Below are 19973 nucleotides of genomic sequence, written 5' to 3' on the forward strand. Positions count from 1 at the left end.
TCATATGGTGGTTGATCAGAGATATCGGTCTGTAAGAGGAGGGGTCCTCCGGATCCTTCCCTTTTTTGTGAATTAGGGTAATAAGAGCTGTGTTCATATGTTCAGATATACTTTGTCCTTCTACTATTGAAGAATAGAGTGTAGCGCGCACAGGAGATATCTGAGTATTTAGGGCCTTGTAAAAATCAGCAGAGTATCCATCAGGGCCAGGTACTTTGCCAGAGGGTAATGCCTTTATAGTACACTGGATTTCCACCGCCGTAATTGGGGCATTTAAAATTGTGAGTTGTTGTTCCGAAATTTTTGGGAGGGATAAAGCCTCTAAGAACGCCTTACCCTTTCCAAAATCTCCCTCTCTCTCCTCTGGTAAAAGTGGTCAAAATAATCCCCTAAAAGGTCAGTTATTTGCTGCAGTCTGTGCTCCCTAGCCACGTCCTTCCCCCTAATGCAGTGTATTTGGGTCCTTGGGTGTCTGCCTTTTGCTCGAGAGGCCAGCAGCCATCCTGATTTGTGATTTTAGTTTTCCTGAAACTTTCTTGTTTGTCAGCCCAGATATCAAACTCCCTCTGCGCCAACGCCGAAAGTCCACATAAGAGGACCTTAGAGACTCGCTAGCTTTTTGAAAGTGTTCTAATTTTCTAATGGAAGACATGTATGCCAACAAACGCCCTCTGAATACCACTTTGCTAGTTTCCCAAAATAGCATGGGCGACTGAATATGGCCTTTGTTATCATCCACAAATTCCATCCACCATCCCTGTAGTAGTTTATGGAAATTTTCATCATGAAACAGGAAGTCAGGGAATCTCCAAATATAATCACCCCCCCTGGGATACTGGTCCGTTAGATCTAGGAGAAGAGAATGGTCTGATATTACCATGTCTGAGATGACAACATCAGAAACTCTTGGGAGAACCCCAGGGTATATGAAAACATAATCTATTCTAGTAGTGCGTGAACTCTCTATCCTGCAGGTGGAAAAGTATTCGTGGCAAAATCTGACAATGTTACCTGTTGCTTTTGGGTTTTGTCATTTTTCCTATCCTCCCGTGTGTTCATGACCAAATTAAAGTCTCCCCCAATTAACTTCCTTGGATGAGAATCATTAAGTATCTTATGACTCACGTCCTCAAGGAAGCCTCGCTGATTGTGATTAGGAGCGTATATGTTGTACAAACTATAATCGCCAAAAAAGCCAGATATATGAATATGTACCATCCTTCCTTCGTCATCTGTGTCCAAAGAGTGGGTCACGTGAGAGAGGTGACGTGCTATGAGGATCAAGACTCCCGCTTTTCTGCCCACCGCCTCAGAACCATGTACCTCGCCTACCCATAATTTCTCCATTCTAGGAAAGTCTTCCTTCTGGAGATGGGAATCCTGCAGCAGCGCAACATCTACTTTCCATCACTTTAGGTGATGCAAAATTTTCATACGCTTGTTTGGGGAGCGTAGCCCCTTAATATTCCATGAAACGATTCTCATGATGCGCCGCTGCAATTAGAGACGTGCCCAGCAGTTGTACACATAAAAAAGATGCCCCTCACAAGGGTCACCTCTCAAGAAGGGGTTACCTCCCAGCAGGGCCCCCCCCCCCCCCCCCCCCCCACGGCCAAGCCACAGACATGTTGATCCCAGAATTGCAGAGTGAAAAACCAGAAACTTACAATACAACGAACTAAGAAATTCAAGTTAAACATAGAAAAAACGTGAGACAATAACATATAGCTAAGTGACCTTCCTTTTTTCTGGTACTTGCAGCAATAACCTCACCGCCATTGCTTCAACTTATATCCCAAGCCGCATGCAACATGCATCTACCCCAAACTGGACAGTCCCTTCAATCTTCAAGAGTTGGTAAAATGGTGTCTGGCTGAGGGTCTCTTCAGGAAAACTATGAGCACTTGACTGAGAACCAGTGGGGATACGGTTCCAATCCTGATGTCTGTGCGGCGCGTCTGGGGTCCTCTGTCTAGACTCGGTTCCTTTAATTACTGCTTCCCCGTCTTCCAGGAGACGTAGATAGGCTTCTGCTTCTTTTGGATCCACAAATTGGCGGGTTGTACCGTCACCTTGATTTACTTTCAGAACTGTGGGGTAGATGAGTTGAAACTTGGCCCCTATTTTATGAAGACCTGAGCAAACACCGCTAAAGGCTCTCCTTTTCCTTGTAACTTCAGCTGAGTAGTCGGCGAAAAGGAGCGTTTTGTGGCCCCTCAGGAACATTGGCTCCCTTCTCATTCTGTAGGCCCGCAAAATGTCCTCTTTGTCCGAATAGTATGTAGGTATTTACAGATAACTTGGCGTGGTCTTTGGTTTAAGTGAGCTGACGACATATTAGGCGGATCTTTCTGAGGGCCTACTCTATGCAGCCTCTCCACTCTTCTTGTCCCAGATAGACCCAAAGTTTGTGGCAGATCAGTATCGAAGAGGCGACGCAGCTCCTGTGGTGGCACCGATTCTGGCACCCCTACTAGCCTCAAGTTACTTCTCCGGGACCTGTTTTCTAGGTCCTCAACCCTCTCATGAAGGCGACTAGCCAGCTGCATTAAATCAGTAATTTTAGTGTTTTTAAAGTGAACCTGTCAGGTCATTTCTGCTGCCCTGCCTATGGCCATGCTGTGATAGAGGGAATGAAGCTGAGCGCCTTGATATAGAGGTTGATATGATTTGGAGTTAAAGGCAACTAAATTCTTGCAGCAAGAAGACACCACTAGAGAGAGCTCACTGCCAAATAATTTATACAGCACTCGTTCAGTGAACTTTATTGATGCTTTTGAAGCTGAGCCCTCTGGAGTAGTAGGATAATATCTGCTGTATTCAGATAACCCAGCTTCTCAGAAGAAGATTAGATACCAGAGGTACCAATAGTAATGAAATAGGTGCTGATGCCCAAAGGCCCCCCATCACTAAACTATATAGGGAATCGGATTTCCACAGAAATATGTTTTATGAAATAACCTAAATGTTAATTTTTCTAGTGAATATGGATTTGCGGAAAAAGTTGTGGAAGGAATCTCCCTGTCGGTGAACTCCATCGTTATCCGTATTCGAGCGAAGGCTTTCAATGCCTCCTTTGAATTATCCCAGCTAAGAATATACAGTGTGAATGCAAACTGGCAGCTCAGCGACCTGCGGTTCACTCGGATACAAGATCCCCAGCGTGGAGAGGTATATGTCAACCAAAAGGACAATGTGGCATTGCTGCCTTAGAGTTCTGGGCGTCTCTGTTCCCCTTGCACCTGCAACTGGCTTGTCTGGGTTTCTACATGGTACAGATAATCTAGCAGACATGTGCTGACTTATCAGAATTTATCTTATTTGATGCTGGGTTTAAAGGAAGATTCATTTTTTCTGCTCTTCTGATCCGTCAGAAAACCAGAAAAAAAAAGGATCCGGTAAAAAAAATTTGCTCCTATGCATCATTTATGCAGATTTGGCTTCCATTTGAGCCATTTCCACCTGAGATCCGTTTTTTTAGATAGAAAAAAACACACCATGCAGGATTATTTTTTCCATCTTAAAAAACGGATCTCAGATGGAACTGGCTCAAACTTATACCTAATGTGTATAACTGATGCACAGGATTTGTTTTTTTCTTTATTTTTCTGTTCTTCTGATGGATTAGAAGAACGGAAAAATAACGGTGATGTGAAGTTTCTCTTACTTCGCTTTCCTTTCTCCAAAAACAACAAAACCTGGCCATGACTGACCCTAGAGTAAAGCAACACTGGGCGGATTCTTCGGACATTATGTTGCTGATTATGTAAACTGACGTTGTGGATTTAAAATCTGCAGGTCATTTTACGTTGTGGATTTCTTATTGCAGCGTGTGTGAGATTTTTTTCAAATTCTTATCGCTGGTACTGTACAACGCTGTGGGTGTGACATTTGTTTTTTAAAGTCCCATTGTTTAAAGTCCCATTCACATGATGGCATTTATGCTCGTGGTGTGCCATAGAAACTGATGATGTAAGGATGGTGTCACACATGACAATTTTTGATGCAGTTTTTTGAGCGAAAGCGAGAAGTGGATTGACAGAGAATGAGAAATATAAAGGATTTATAGAGATTCTGTCACCTCTTTTTAAATTCTTTTATATACGGTATATATAAATCAGCCTGGTAAGGAGCCCAAGGGGCTGTACTAACTGTTCTGGAGCCCAGCCACGTTCTCCTGAGAAGAAGCCCAGCACCGCCTGTAACCAGCAATCTCCTCCTTGCTCACAAAGTCAGATCGCCGTAATCTCGCTAAAGCACAGTTCCTTCCCTGAGGCTGATGCCAGCACAGGGAACTAACACTATGTCGGCACTGCGAATGCGCGAGCTCGCGCATCGCGAGATTACGGCGATCTGACTTTGTGAGCAAGGAGGAGATTCCTGGCGGTGCTGGTTTCCTTCACAGGGGGGCGTGGCTGGGCTCTAGAACAGTTAGTACAGCCCCTTGGGCTCCTTACCAGGCTGATTTACATATATATAAAAAATCTTTTTTTACACTTAATAAAACCACACAGAGCTATGGGACAGGTATATTGCGAACATGTTGGCGGTGATCTAGCCGTGCATGTCCGCATCTCTATAGGGTAAAAAGAGGTGACAGAATCCCTTTAAGGAGTAACTACACTTTTTTTTTTACATTTTTGATATAGGGAGTGGGACATATAAAAAGTGTTGATCAACGGGGGTCCAACTCTGAGACCCCCACCAATCACTAGAACGAGGAGTCATATGAGCCAAGCGCTGCTTCCCCCTAACTGCTGAGTGCCAGACTGTAGACTATCTTACATACTTTCTATCAAAACTATCTACAGTCTTGCAACGAGGAGAAGCAGTGCCCGGCTAAGTGCTTCTGACACCTTGTTCTAGCGATTGGTGGGGGCTCTTAGAGCTGGGAACTCCACCAATCAGCCACTTTTGATATGCCCTTTGACATATCAAAAATTTCAAAAAAGTGTAGTTACTCTTTAAGGTGCATTTAGATGCACCAATATTTCCAGATTACCGGAACAAACTGTCGTTCCCGAACATCTGGCCGTCTAAATGTGCCTCCAATCACCCGATGAACAAGTGAAATGCTCCTTCATTGGGTGATCCTGTTGCTTGTGCAGGCAGCAGATTGTGCTTTATAAACAGCAATCTGCTGCATAAACAGCAATCTGCTGCTCAGAAGCCATGATTCTGTATGGGAAAGAGGAATCACAATAGCAATCCCTCATCCTCATACCGTGAAGGAGATCGCTGAACGAGCAGCCGACTGTTGGGAGGGAACGGTTCCTTCCAGACAATCAGCCGCCCAGTCGGCCCATCTAATTCCAACTTTAGGCTAGTTTCACGCTAAAATGATCCAGCAGGCTATTCCGGTAGAAGAACAGCCTGCTGAAGTTCATCATATCTAGCATTCCAGATACAACCTTTCCTCGCCGGAGCCCATTGACTATAATGGCCCGTTTCCGGCATTAGTGCTGCTTGCGCCGGTATTTGTCCGGCCGAATTTCTGCACTAATGACTGAAACAGGCCGGATCCCGCCGGTCCCATTATTTTTAATGGGCCTGCCGGTGCTCCGGCCGCAACTGGCTGTGCCAGACGCGATGAACGCCGGCAGGCTGTTCTGTAATGGAACAGCCTACCGACTCATTTTAGTGAGAGTGTGAGACTAGCCTTGAACTTCCCTGTCCTGCTGGATCAACCTCTGGTTCAAAATCACAAAAAGGCTGTGTATGACACCAACCTAACACTTTCATGGAACTGCTTCTTTAAAGGTGCAGGTAACCCATGAATCATCAGTAAAAGAGAAAACGTATCAACATCGTTTTTCAGTCTGCTTGACTTTTCTCCATGATCCTGAAAGTCTTCCTAAAGTCTTAGAACACAGGGATTAGTTTCTTCTTACGCCTTCCATTTTTGTCAGAGATGCGGTGGGATCAGGATCTCATTAAGGGGCCTAGTTTTAACTGGCTTGGTCACCTGTTGCAGATTGAGCAGCGGTGGAAGGTCTTCTGCTGCTGCCAGTTGCCTTACATTCAGAGTTGGGTTTGATTTGTGTTTTGTGAGGATAGAGAAAATGGCTGATCTCCTGAGACGCGTATAAAAGAATATTTACATTTTTTGCTTATTTTATACCAGCATAAAAAACTTTGTAAACTCATGCAGTTTTTCTTTCATGTCCTTCCTGTTTGGTGCAGTAGTGGCATGGCATGTGAACATTACCTTATACTGTGTTTGACATTGGATACAATTACCAAAAATCTCTTCTTCTCCTTCTTTTTAAGATACTGACGTTTAAAGAGATAAACTGGCAGATGATCCGGATAGAAGCAGATGCCATTCAGAGCTCTGAGCATGAAATAATGAGCGCACCCGTCCGTTTGATCACCAATCAGTCCAAAATTAGAGTCACGCTGAAGAGAAGAGTGAGTGTTAATGTTTCTTTTCCTTCTCTAAGCCATTGACTCGCCATCTCTCTTGCCTTCACCATCTGTCATCCTGTGCACTTCGAAACTGTTTACTGTTTCCACCGTATAATTACTTGAAAAGTAAAAATCAGGCAGTAGATTAAAATATGGCTCAAGGAAACCAAAATCCTGTTGAATGTCCTTGTCATGATGCTTCCTTAAAGGGCCCCTCCACTTTTGTAAGTTTCTGCAGAAAACCAAACCTAACCTCTCAGCTTTCTGCGAGCATGCAGATACAGTGTGGTCACTGATGCCTAGGCTTAGGCCGGCCATACACATTCACTTGCTATCGACCTAACAATCATTCAGCCAACAGCTAGCTCTCCTGGTTCCCTCATACCCAAACACGTTTGGCTTGGCCGTATGTGTATGTGTATTCAGTAGGGAGAGGGGAGAAATCTACTGCCAGACACTTCTAGCGGCGGCTAGTCTTCCAGAGTTTAGCTGACCATACACTAATGTGTATGGGGCCTTAAAGGGGATGTGTCATCTGTGACTTTGATGGCTTATCAGTAGGTTATGCCATCAAAGTTAGATAGGTCCCATCTCCATGACCTGCATCTTTCTCTAAAATGGACCCCCGAAAGTGAAGAATAGCGCAACGCACATGCGTGGCATGATCTCCATTCAGTTTTTGGGAGTTCTGAAAAAAGTTGAGCAAGTGCACTCCGCTGTTTTCAGAAGTCCTATAGAAGAGAATGGAGAGTGCACTGCGCAAGCACAGCCACTGCTCAGTTCACTTCTATGGGACTGCCGGAAATAGCCTAACCAGCACTCAACTATTTTCAGAACTCCCAAAGAAATGAATGGAGGACAGCCACTCATGAGTGGCTGCTCTCCGCTCACTTTGGAGGTCATGTTCTGTCACCTACCTGACATTGGTGGCATTTTCTAACAATATGCCACCAATGTCTGAGATAAGACAACCCCCTCTAAGGTAAGGAAAATGTTAATATGTGCCAGATATTCATTAGAATCGGGGACCATGTAATGCATGGACAGGCCGGGTCTGGCAGAGCAGGAGCTTGATAGTTCCTCTGGATCATACAGCTGGTCCTGCTCTATGCTCTAAAAGGGGTTGTCTGGAAAGGTGCTTATTCTCCTGCTTCTTCTACTTTCTACAGCTAAAAGATTGTAATGTGCTGGCATCAAAACTGGTACTCATGCTAGACGATTTGTTGTGGGTGCTGACTGACTCCCAGCTGAAAGCCATGGTCCAGTATGCCAAGTCCTTAAGTGAAGCAATAGAAAAATCCACAGCTCAGAGGAAGAGCATGGCCGCCTCCACAGAGCCTGCACAAGTAAGTATATTCTCTTTATGGTTTCTTTCTTACCATTGGCCATCAGCTAGATCTTCTTATTTTATTCAGATTTTTGTATAGTCTTCCAATATTTTGTTGCAGCCATTTGTATGAATGTGCTTAGTCCTATCCTTGGATAACTGCTTTATATTCCCTTTCCTTCTCTTTGGTGGACCACATGTTGGCTAAGTTTTGTTTAGGATATGACAACTTTTCTTGACTAGGTGTATTCATTATAGGACTGCTGAGAATTCACCTTCCCAGCCAGCCAGTTCCACCCTTAGGCCCCTTTCACACGGGCGAGAATTCCGCACGGGTGCAATGCGTGAGGTGAACGCATTGCACCCGCACTGAATCCAGACCCATTCATTTCTATGGGGCTGTGTACCTGAGCTGTGATTTTCACGCATCACTTGTGCGTTGCGTAAAAATCGCACCATGTTCTATATTCAGCGTTTTTCACGCAACGCAGGCCCTATAGAAATGAATGGGGATGCGTGAAAATCGCAAGCATTCACAAGCAAGTGCGGATGCGGTGCGATTTTCACGCATGATTGCTAGGAGATGATAGGGATCAAAGCAGCCCTGGATCCCATAAAATTGTATTCCCTGTATTATTTTCTCTTTATAACATGGTTATAATGGAAAATAATAGTATTCTTAATACAGAATGCGTAGTAAACTGTAGATTGAGGTGTTAAATAATAAAAATTAACTTGCCTGTTCCAATTGATCGTGCAGCCGGCATCCTCTTCTTGCTTCTTCTTTCAGGACTTGCAAAAGGACCTTTGGTGACGTAATCGCTCTCACCACGTGGTGAGTGCGTTGACGTCAGCGCAGGTCCTGCTGAATAAAGATAGAAGATTTCTTATAACCATGTTATAAGGTAAAATATTAAAATCTACAGAATACCTAACCCAAACCTAAACTTCAGTGAAGAAGTTCGGGTTCGGGTCTAGGTACCACAGTCAGTTTTTTAGCACGCGCGTGCAAAACGCATTGCACCCGCGTGATAAAAACTGAACACCGGAACGCAATCGCAGTCAAAACTGACCGCAATTGCGTACCTACTCGCACGATTTTCCCTGATCGCAGACGCAACGCATCCGGACCGAATGTGGACACGCTCGTCTGCAAGGGGCCTTAGGGTCCATTCACACGTCTGCCAAATGAGTCTGCATTCATCCTGCAATTTTGCGGAATGGGTGTGAACCCATTCATTTTCAATTGGGTCGCACTTCCTTTCCGCGGATATGGACAAGAAAAGGCATTTCCATTATAGGGCCTGCCATGTGAGGTCCGCAAAATGCAGAACGCACATGGCCGATGTCCGTGTTTTGCAGATCTGCAATTTGCAGACCGCAAAACACTTGCGGACGTGTGACTGGACCCTTATTGTCAGTTGTCAGTTTAGTCAAATAGATAGAGATTTTTCTTGGGATTCTATAGATGTCCTTTTCTATTTATACACTTTTATGGTACATAGCAGTAACAGAGAAGTTCCCCTCTGTTAGCCTTAGGGTCCATTCACACGCCCGTAGTGCATTGCGCATCCGCAATACACCCGGCCAGCACCCCCATAGAAATGCCTATTCTTGTCCCCAATTGCGGACAAGAATAGGACATGCTCTATTTTCTTGCGGATCTGCGGACCAGAAGATCGGGGGAGCGCTCCGGAAATGCGGATTCGGAGAGCAAATAGTGTGCTCTCCGCATCTCTTTCGGCCCCATAGAGAATGAATGGGTCCACACCCGTTCGCAAAATTGCGGACCCATTTGCGGACGTGTGAATGGAGCCTTAAAGGGGTTATCCAGGAATTGATAATGATGACCTATCGCCAGGAGAGGTCATTTTTATAACATTGGCGGGGGTCCGAGTCCCGACACATCCACCTATCAGCTGTTTCAGGGAACTGCTGTGCTCACTAGAGCTCTGGTGAGTGTAGCTGGTTCCCAGCAGCTCATCAAGAACAGCGTCATACATAGTATAGTGGCTGTGTTTAGTATGGCAGCCCAGTCCCATTGAGATCGATATACAGTGATGTCACTGGCCTAGGAACAGGCTGCAGTGCTCAAGGCCTCTTCTAACAGGTGATCAGCGAGGGTCCCGGGTGTCCCCCACCGTTAGGGTGACCTATCCAAAGGATCGGTGATCAATATAAATTCCCGAAAAAAACCTTTAACAGAGCATGTCTTGTGCTGGGTGCTTACTGGCATCCATCTATATGACATACATAGATTTTTATTTTTCTGTATAGTGAAAACCGCTTGTTTTGGGGACCTGGTAACCACTTTAATCATTGTATGATGAAAGATTTTTTTTTTTTAAGTTAACATTACTTTTTTTTATTAACCTGCTCAGAGTTCGACACCCCCCACCAGCTCCCAGCAAGTAAAGACCCAGCAAACCTCAGCAACCCCTGAACAGAACCAAGCTATTTTAAATCTGTTCCGAGACTTCGATGTAAAAGAAACCTCCCATCATCTAGTTATTTCCCACCTGGATCTGCACATCTGTGATGATATTCACTCCAAGGAAAAAGGTGACAAATCTGGAAAAAAGCTTTTATATAGCAATATCCTATCAATCTGTCAATAGGTATAGAAATTGGTAGGAAGGATGTAGGCATAAGAGCAGGTCGGGGATTGGGAGGAGAGCAAGTGTGAGATTGGGAGAGACTGCAAGGAATGGGAATAAGACATGGTGAGGGACGGGATTAAGACATCGTGAGGATTGGGAGGAGAGAGGGGTGGGAATAAGACATGGTATGAGATTAGGAGGAGAGATGGTGAGGGATTGGAAAGAGAGATGGTGAGGGATTGGAAAAAGAGATGGTGAGGGATTGGAAAGAGAGATGGTGAGGGATTGGAAAGAGAGATGGTGAGGGATTGGAAAGAGAGATGGTGAGGGATTGGAAAGAGAGATGGTGAGGGATTGGAAAGAGAGATGGTGAGGGATTGGAAAGAGAGATGGTGAGGGATTGGAAAGAGAGATGGTGAGGGATTGGAAAGGGAGATGGCAAGGGATGGGAATAAGGCATGGTGAGGGATTGGAAAGGGAGATGGTGAGGAATTGGAATAAGACTGTCGCAACCAGACAGCTGAGAAGCTCTGACAGGAGCCGTCCAGATCCTCCTCCTTGAGTTTCTTTGTTTTGGTTTCTCTTCCTCACCTCGTTAGGCTATCTCAGCTGTCAGGCAGTCAGACTCATTACCTCCCTTTAAATTCCTCCCCATAAGGCAGTAGGGTGCGGCTGATACAACTTCCTTAAGTGTGTGTGTGCATGCTGTTCCTTGTTCCCAGTTCCCAGCTCCCTGTCCTCTGTCCACTGTCGTCTGCAAGATAAGTTCTGTTTATGTATTTATGACTTTCTGTTTTCTGGATCCAGGTGACCCTGACTCCCTCCGTGTCTGTGTAGGGAGCCGGTGGTCGTGTCCCCTCACTATTGTAGGGCCTTCAGGTCTAAGATAGCCGAGGTTCGTGGATATGCGGCCATCCACCTTTGGGGTGGTCGCATAGGCTGAGCAATAAGGGAGAGCGGCAGGTCGATTGCAGGGGTCTCCCTTTTGTTCCTTAGTTGTGGATCCAGTAAGTCATTGTTTGTATTGTATTATCTTGTTTCCTGTGCACCATCCGTGACATTATCAGCCGCCAAAACCGTCTCAAGCATGGATCCGGTTACACTTTTGGCTGAACGCTTTCAGGGTCTTGCTTTGGAGGTAGCTGACCTCCGTAAGACTTTTTCTCAGTTTCAAGTGACCGGTTCAGCTTGCGTTCATGGAGTTTGTGCTGAGCCTAAGATTTCGCTCCCGGATACGTTTTCCGGGGGTAGTGAGAATTTTGTACGTTTTAGAGAGGCTTGCAAACTCCATTTTCGCCTTCTTCCCCATTCTTCTGGTGATGAAGAACGAAGAGTGGGTATCATTATATCGCTGCTCAGGGGTAACGCTCAGTCCTGGGCCTTTTCGCTGCCGGAGGGGGCACCGCCCCTCCGTTCAGTGGGTGAATTCTTTTTAGCCCTGGGTCAGATATATGATGATCCGGATCGTATTGCTCTGGCTGAGTCTAAACTACGTCTGTTATGCCAGGGTAAACAATCCGCAGAGATTTACTGCTCAGAATTTCGGAGATGGGCAGCAGATACGGGTTGGAATGATGCTGCACTCCGAAGTCAATTTTGCTATGGTCTTTCAGAGGGATTGAGAGATGCATTTGCTTTTCATGAAAGACCTACCTCCTTGAATTCTGCTATGTCTCAGGCTGTTCGTATTGACAGGCGTCTTAGAGAGAGAGGAGAGATCTCTTCTTCCTGTCATACTCAGTCCCGGGACAGTGCAGCGGTCTCATTCTGTGCACAGGGGTCTCAGTCACTGTCAGCCCCTTCTGAGCAGGAGCCCATGCAGCTGGGGTTGATTGCCTCTGACAATAGAAGATTTAGCCCGCAGGGGAGGGTTTGCTTTTGTTGTGGAGGTATAAATCATCTGGCAAATGTTTGTCCCTCTAGGAGATTCAGGCAGTTTTCTGGGAGTAATAAAGAGACAAAAAGGAAGAAATCTTTTAAGAATGTTCCGTCTGTTACTATTGGCAGGGTTGAGGCGGAAATTGAAGGTTTTCCTTTTGCTTGTAGTTCCCGTTTTGTCCTGCCTGCTAGGGTGGCGCTAGAGAGCAAGAGCATTTTTTGTGAGATTTTTGTGGATAGTGGAGCAGCTGTCAACCTCATTGATAATCAATTTGCAATAACTCATGGTTTCCAGGTATGCACTTTGGGAAGAGATATTCCTGTTTTTGCTATTGATTCAGCTCCACTTTCTCAGAGATCATTAAAGGGCATAGTTCACAATATCCGTTTAATTGTGAATGATGCTCATGTTGAGGATGTGTCATGTTTTGTCCTTAGCGGTTTGCCTACTCCTCTAGTGTTGGGGCTACCCTGGCTCACTAAACATAACCCCACCATTGATTGGCAAGCGAGGCAAATAAATGGTTGGAGTAACTTTTGCAGAGAGAATTGCCTCATAACATCTATTTCTGAGGTTTCTACTAAAACTGTACCACCTTTCCTCTCTGAATTTTTGGATGTTTTCTCTGAGAGTGGAGTTCAGGGTTTACCTCCGCACAGGGAGTATGATTGCCCTATTGATCTCATCCCAGGCGCCAAGCTGCCTAAATCTCGTTTATACAATCTTTCCCAACCTGAGAGGGTCGCTATGCGGGCTTATATCTCTGAGAGTCTGAGAAAAGGACACATACGACCCTCGAAGTCACCTGTTGCCGCTGGTTTTTTCTTTGTTAAGAAAAAAGATGGTTCTTTAAGACCTTGTCTGGATTTCAGGGAGCTGAACAGTATCACTATTCGTGATCCTTATCCACTTCCTCTGATCCCGGACTTGTTTAACCAGGTTGTTGGGGCGAAAGTCTTTTCCAAATTAGACCTAAGAGGGGCATACAACCTGGTTAGGGTCAGAGAAGGAGATGAATGGAAGACGGCTTTCAATACCCCTGAGGGCCATTTTGAGAATTTAGTTATGCCTTTTGGTTTGATGAATGCCCCAGCCGTTTTTCAGCATTTCGTAAACAGCATTTTTTATCATTTGATGGGAAAATTTGTATTAGTGTATTTGGATGACATTTTGATTTTTTTCTCCTGATTTCAAGACTCATAAGGAACACTTATGTCAGGTCTTACTCATCCTGCGGGAGAATAAATTATACGCGAAACTGGAAAAATGTGTGTTTGCGGTTCCAGAGATCCAATTTCTGGGGTTTCTTGTCTCCGCTTCTGGTTTTCGCATGGACCCCGAGAAGGTTCGCGCTGTGCTTGAGTGGGAGCTTCCTGAGAATCAGAAGGCGCTGATGCGTTTTTTGGGCTTTGCTAATTATTACAGGAAATTTATTTTGAATTATTCCTCTGTTGTTGAACCACTCACTGATATGACCAGAAAGGGGGTAGATTTTTCTTCCTGGTCGGTAGAGGCGCGTAAGGCCTTTTCTAATATCAAGGAGAGTTTTGCTTCCGCTCCCATCCTAGTACAACCTGATGTTTCGTTACCCTTCATAGTTGAGGTTGATGCTTCTGAGGTTGGGGTGGGTGCGGTCTTGTCTCAGGGTTCCTCTCCTGCCAAATGGCAACCGTGTGCCTTTTTCTCAAAGAAGCTCTCCTCCGCAGAGAGAAATTATGATGTGGGAGATAGGGAATTGTTGGCCATCAAGTTGGCTTTTGAAGAATGGCGCCATTGGCTAGAGGGAGCCAGACACCCTATTACCGTGTTTACTGACCATAAAAATCTGGCCTACTTGGAGTCAGCCAAGCGTCTGAACCCGAGACAGGCCAGATGGTCTTTGTTCTTTTCAAGGTTTAATTTTGTTGTTACGTTCCGCCCTGGGGTTAAGAATGTGAAGGCAGATGCCCTATCACGTTGTTTCCCGGGAGGTGGGAATTTTGAAGACCCGGGTCCCATTTTGGCTGAAGGTGTGGTGGTCTCTGCTCTTTTTCCTGAATTGGAGGCAGAGGTGCAGGCAGCCCAGTCAGAAGCTCCTGATCTTTGTCCTCCTGGGAGGTTGTTTGTGCCTCTCGCTTTGAGACACAAGATTTTTAAAGAACACCACGATACGGTCCTTGCTGGGCACCCGGGGACAAGAGCCACACTGGATCTCATTGCTCGGAGATTCTGGTGGCCTGCGCTTCGTAAATCGGTTGAGGGTTTTGTGGCAGCTTGCGAGACTTGCGCTCGTGCCAAGGTCCCTCATTCACGGCCATCAGGTCCTCTCCTTCCTTTGCCCATTCCTTCCCGTCCTTGGACACATCTGTCCATGGACTTCATAACGGACTTGCCTCGTTCCTCGGGGAAGTCTGTGATTCTGGTGGTGGTGGACCGTTTTAGCAAAATGGTGCATTTTATCCCTTTTCCTGGTTTGCCCAATGCTAAGACGCTGGCGCAGGCATTTGTTGACCACATTGTCAAATTGCATGGGATTCCTTCAGACATAGTCTCTGATAGGGGCACGCAGTTTGTTTCCAGATTCTGGAAGGCCTTCTGTTCTCGCTTAGGGGTTCGCTTGTCATTCTCTTCTGCTTTCCATCCGCAGTCGAATGGTCAGACAGAGCGTGTCAATCAGAATCTGGAGACATATCTGCGCTGTTTTGTGGCGGAGAATCAGGAGGATTGGTGTTCTTTTTTGTCCCTTGCTGAGTTTGCTTTAAATAACCGTCGTCAGGAGTCCTCTGATAAGTCACCATTTTTTGGTGCATATGGGTTTCATCCGCAGTTTGGGACTTTCTCTGGAGAAGGCTCTTCTGGTTTGCCTGATGAGGACAGATTCTCCTCGTCTTTGTCATCTATTTGGCAAAAGATTCAGGATAATCTAAAGAACGTGAGTGAGAGATATAAGCGTGTGGCGGATAAGAGACGTGTGCCTGGTCCGGACCTGAATGTTGGTGATTTGGTGTGGCTGTCTACCAAGAATATCAAATTGAAGGTTCCCTCCTGGAAGTTGGGTCCTAGGTTTATTGGGCCTTACAAGATCCTGTCTGTCATCAATCCTGTTGCCTACCGTCTTGATCTTCCTCAGACTTGGAAGATCCATAATGTTTTCCATAAGTCCTTATTGAAACCTTATGTTCAACCTATTGTACCCTCGCCTTTGCCTCCTCCTCCGATTATTGTTGATGGAAATCTTGAATTTCAGGTCTCTAGGATTGTGGATTCTCGTCTTGTCCGCGGTTCCCTCCAGTACCTCGTTCATTGGGAGGGTTATGGTCCTGAGGAGAGGATGTGGCTCCCAGTGACGGACATTAAGGCCTCTCGTCTCATCAGGGCTTTCCATAGGTCCCATCCTGCGAAGGTGGGCCCTGAGTGTCCGGAGTCCACTCCTAGAGGGAGGGGTACTGTCACAACCAGACAGCTGAGAAGCTCTGACAGGAGCCGTCCAGATCCTCCTCCTTGAGTTTCTTTGTTTTGGTTTCTCTTCCTCACCTCGTTAGGCTATCTCAGCTGTCAGGCAGTCAGACTCATTACCTCCCTTTAAATTCCTCCCCATAAGGCAGTAGGGTGCGGCTGATACAACTTCCTGGAGTGTGTGTGCATGCTGTTCCTTGTTCCCAGTTCCCAGCTCCCTGTCCTCTGTCCACTGTCGTCTGCAAGATAAGTTCTGTTTATGTATTTATGATTTTCTGTTTTCTGGATCCAGGTGACCCTGACTCCCTCCGTGTCTGTGTAGGGAGCCGGTGGTCGTGTCCCCTCACTATTGTAGGGCCTTCAGGTCTAAGATAGCCGAGGTTCGTGGATATGCGGCCATCCACCTTTGGGGTGGTCGCATAGGCTGAGCAATAAGGGAGAGCGGCAGGTCGATTGCAGGGGTCTCCCTTTTGTTCCTTAGTTGTGGATCCAGTAAGTCATTGTTTGTATTGTATTATCTTGTTTCCTGTGCACCATCCGTGACAAAGACATGGTGTGAGATTGGAAAGAAAGATGGCCAGGTATAGGAATAAGACATGGTGAGGGATTAAAAAGGGAGATGGTGAGGGATGGGAATAAGACATGTGAGGGATTGGAAGGCGAGATGGCCAGGAATGGGAATAAGACATGGTGAGGGGTTAGAAAGGGAGATGATGAGGGATTGGAAAGAGAGATGGCGAGGGATGGGAATAAGGCATGGTGAGGGGTTGGAAAGAGAGATGGCCAGGGATGGGAATAAGACATGGTTAGGGAGTGGAAAGGGAGATGGTGAGGGATGGGAATAAGACATGTGAGGCATTGGAAAGGGAGATGGTGAGTAATGGTAATAAGACATGGTGAGAGATTGGGAAGAGAGAGGGTGAAGGATGGAAACATGGTGAGGTAGCCGGGCCCCTGCTGTATCCGCCGACATCACTGTTTATAGCGATGCCGGCGTATTAACCACTTCTATGCTGCGGTCAGCGCTGACTGCGACATAGAAGTGGTTTGCAGACCCGATGCGTGACAAGGCAGCCTAATGCTGTGCAGAGGCTGCCCAATGCCTTGCACGGCATCGGGACCTGTCTTCTACGAGTGCCCAGGAGATCCAGCCTCAGGCTGGGTCTCCTAGGCAACCTTTTAGTGTATTACTCAGTGTAATCCACTAACAGGCAATGCATTACAATACAGATGACAGATGTATTGTAATGCATTGCAGAGGGAATCGGACCCCCAAAAGTTGAAGTCCTAGAGTGGGACAGAAATAAAGTAAAAAAAAAAAAAAGGGTTTTTAATAAAAAAAAAAAAAAAAAAAGCTTTCCATTTAAAAAAAGTAAAAAGCCCCTTTCTCCTGATTTTATAATAAAAAATTGAAAAAACAAAACACACACATTAGGTATCGCCGTGTCCGTAACGACCGGCTCTATAAATATGCTTATATATACAAATTGACAGCACTCCAGAGTTGAAGGTAAGGTAATTAATGATTTTATTCAGCCAGACATAATTTTAGGCAACGTTTTGGGCTATATGCAGCCCTTCATTAGGCCTAGTGTGGGGAGCATCAGCGTGGAAGCCGGCTCTATAAATATATCACATAACCCGGGGTCCGATAGACATAATAAAAAAAATGGATAAAAACTGTAAAAAAAAAGCCATTTTTGTCACCTTACATCCCTAAAAGTGCAACACCAAGCGATCAAAAAGGCGTATGCCCCCCAAAATAGTACTAATCTAAGCGTCAGCTCATCCCGCAAAAAATGAGCCCCTATATAGGACAATCGCCCAAAAATTAAAAAAAAATATGGCTCTCAGTCTATGGAGACACTAAAACATGATTTATTTATTTTTTGTTTCAAAAATGCTTTTATTGTGTTAAATGTAAAAAAATAATTAAAAAAAGTATATATATTAGGTATTGCCGCGTCCATAACAACCTGCTCTATAAAAATACCACATGGCCTAACCCCTCAGGTGAACACCGTAAAAAAAAAGGGTTAAAAAAGCAATTTTTTGGTCACCTTACATCTCAAAAAGTGTAATGCCAAGCGATCAAAAAGTCATAAGCACCCCAAAATTGTACCAATCAAACCGTCATCTCATCCCGCAAAGAATGAGCCCCTACCTAAGACAATTGCCCCAAAAATGTAAAAAAAACTATGGCTTTCAGAATATGGAGACACTAAAAAATAAAAATATGCTTTATAATGTAAAACTGAAACAAACAACCAAAAAAGTCATATTTGGTATTATCTCGTCCGTAACAACCTGCTCTATGAAAGTAGCTCATGAGCTAACCTGTCAGATGAACGTTGTAAATAACAAAAAATAAAAACCGTGCCAAACAGCTATTTTTTTGTTACCTTGCCTCACAAAAAGTGTGATATAGAGCAACCAAAAATCATCTGTACCCTAAAATAGAACCAACAAAACTTCCACCTTATCCCGTAGTTTCTAAAATGGGGTCACTTTTTTTTTTTGAGTTTCTACTCTAGGGGTGCATCAGGGGGTCTTCAAATGTGACATGGCAAGTTAAAATTATCCCAGTGAAATCTGCCCTCCAAAAACCATACAGCGTTCCTTTCCTTCTGCGACCTGCCGAGTGGCCATACAGCAGTTTACAACCACATATGGGGTGTTTCTGTAAACTACAGAATCAGGGCAATAAATATTGAGTTTAGTTTGGCTGTTAATCCTTGCTTTGCTAACGGAAAAAATGATTAAAATTGAAAATCTGCCAAAAAAAGTGAAATTCTGAAATTTCATATACATTTAAAATTAATTCTTGTGGAACACCTAAAGGGTTAACAAAGTTTGTAAAATCAGTTTTGAATACATTGAGGGGTGTAGTTTCTAAAATGGGGTCACTTTTTTGGAGTTTCTCCTCTAGGGGGGCATCATATAATAGTTATTACTTTACATTTCCCATATGTCTACTTCATGTTTGGATCATTTTGTGAATGCCATTTTATTTTTTGGGGACGTTAGAAGGCTTAGAAGTTTAGAAGCAAAACTTGAAATTTCAAATAGGACATGGTGTCAAAAAACCAGTCCATCCAAATTTGCCTTCCAAAAACCATATGGCGTTCCTTTCCTTCTGCTCCCTGCCGTGTGCCCGTACAGCAGTTTACGACCACATATTGGGTGTTTCTGTAAACTACAGAATCGGGGCAATAAATATTGAGTATTGTTTAGCTACTAACCTTTGCTTTTTTTTTTTATCGGATACATTTTTTTGTATCCTATTACAAATTTCTTGCCTCACGTATTTTGTTCAATACAGTGCAAAAATAATCATTGTACAAAGTAGAATAGCCAATAAACAAGATCCTTAACCTTTGCTTTGTTAGCGGAAAAAAATAATTAAAATGGAATATCTGCCAAAAAAGTGAAATTCTGAAATTTAATCTCCATTTTCCATTAATTCTTGTGAAACACCTAAAGGGTTAACAACGTATGTAAAATCAGTTTTTAATACCTTGAGGGGTGTAGTTTCTAAATGGGGTCATTTTTGGGTGGTTTCTATTATGTAAGCCTCACAAAGTGACTTCAGACCTGAACTCGTCCTTAAAAAGTGGGTTGTGGAAGTTTTCTGAAAAATTTCAAGATTTGCTTCTAAACTTCTAAGCCTTCTAACGTCCCCAAAAAATAAAATTCCATTCACAAAATGATCCAAATATGAAGTAGACATATGGGAAATGTAAAGTAATAACTATTATATGAGGCATCACTATCTGTTTTAAAACCAGAGAAATTGAAATTTGGAAAGTTGCGAATTTTCAAAATTTTTGGTAAATTTTGCTATTTTTTTTTTTATAAATAAAAATGAAATATTTTGATTCAAATTTACCACTGTCATGAAGTACAATATGTGACAAGAAAACAGTCTCGGAATGGCCTGGATAAGTAAAAGCGTTTTAAAGTTATCACCACATAAAGTGACACATGTCAGATTTTCAAAAATCTGTCTGGTCCTTAAAGGGGATGTCTGAGTTATGAAAATAAATATATAGCACTGAAAATCTGATGGGCAGCAATATATAACTAAGCTAAGCAAGTTTTATGCAAAAAAATATATATATTTTCTCATTTCCCTGGTTCTTTTCTGGCCCTTTGTTTACATGCAATAAAAACAATCTCTGCCCCTCCCCCTGCACTGCTAAGGTAGTGAATACAAGTGCCAGCTGTACAATGACACTGCTAAGGGAGTGGATACAAGAGCTGCCCTGAGTGCTGGGAGAATCAACAGCAACTTGTAAGTGTAGAACTACAAGTCCCAGCTGTA

General features: G+C 44.3%; 1 protein-coding gene across 2 annotated transcripts in view; it reads left to right on the forward strand.

Annotated features, from left to right (window-relative positions):
- UHRF1BP1L (UHRF1 binding protein 1 like) overlaps positions 1–19973 on the forward strand; it is a 151585-nt gene that overhangs the window by 71749 nt on the left and 59863 nt on the right. For both annotated transcript variants that reach the window (XM_040439651.1, XM_040439660.1), the window contains exons 5-8: positions 2982–3171; positions 6271–6411; positions 7578–7754; positions 10117–10297. In XM_040439651.1, the coding sequence (XP_040295585.1) occupies positions 2982–3171; positions 6271–6411; positions 7578–7754; positions 10117–10297 (689 nt within the window). The remainder of the gene's footprint in view (positions 1–2981; positions 3172–6270; positions 6412–7577; positions 7755–10116; positions 10298–19973) is intronic.

The sequence above is a fragment of the Bufo bufo genome, chromosome 1, assembly GCF_905171765.1.
Source record: "Bufo bufo chromosome 1, aBufBuf1.1, whole genome shotgun sequence".
Taxonomy (NCBI): Eukaryota; Metazoa; Chordata; class Amphibia; order Anura; family Bufonidae; genus Bufo; species Bufo bufo.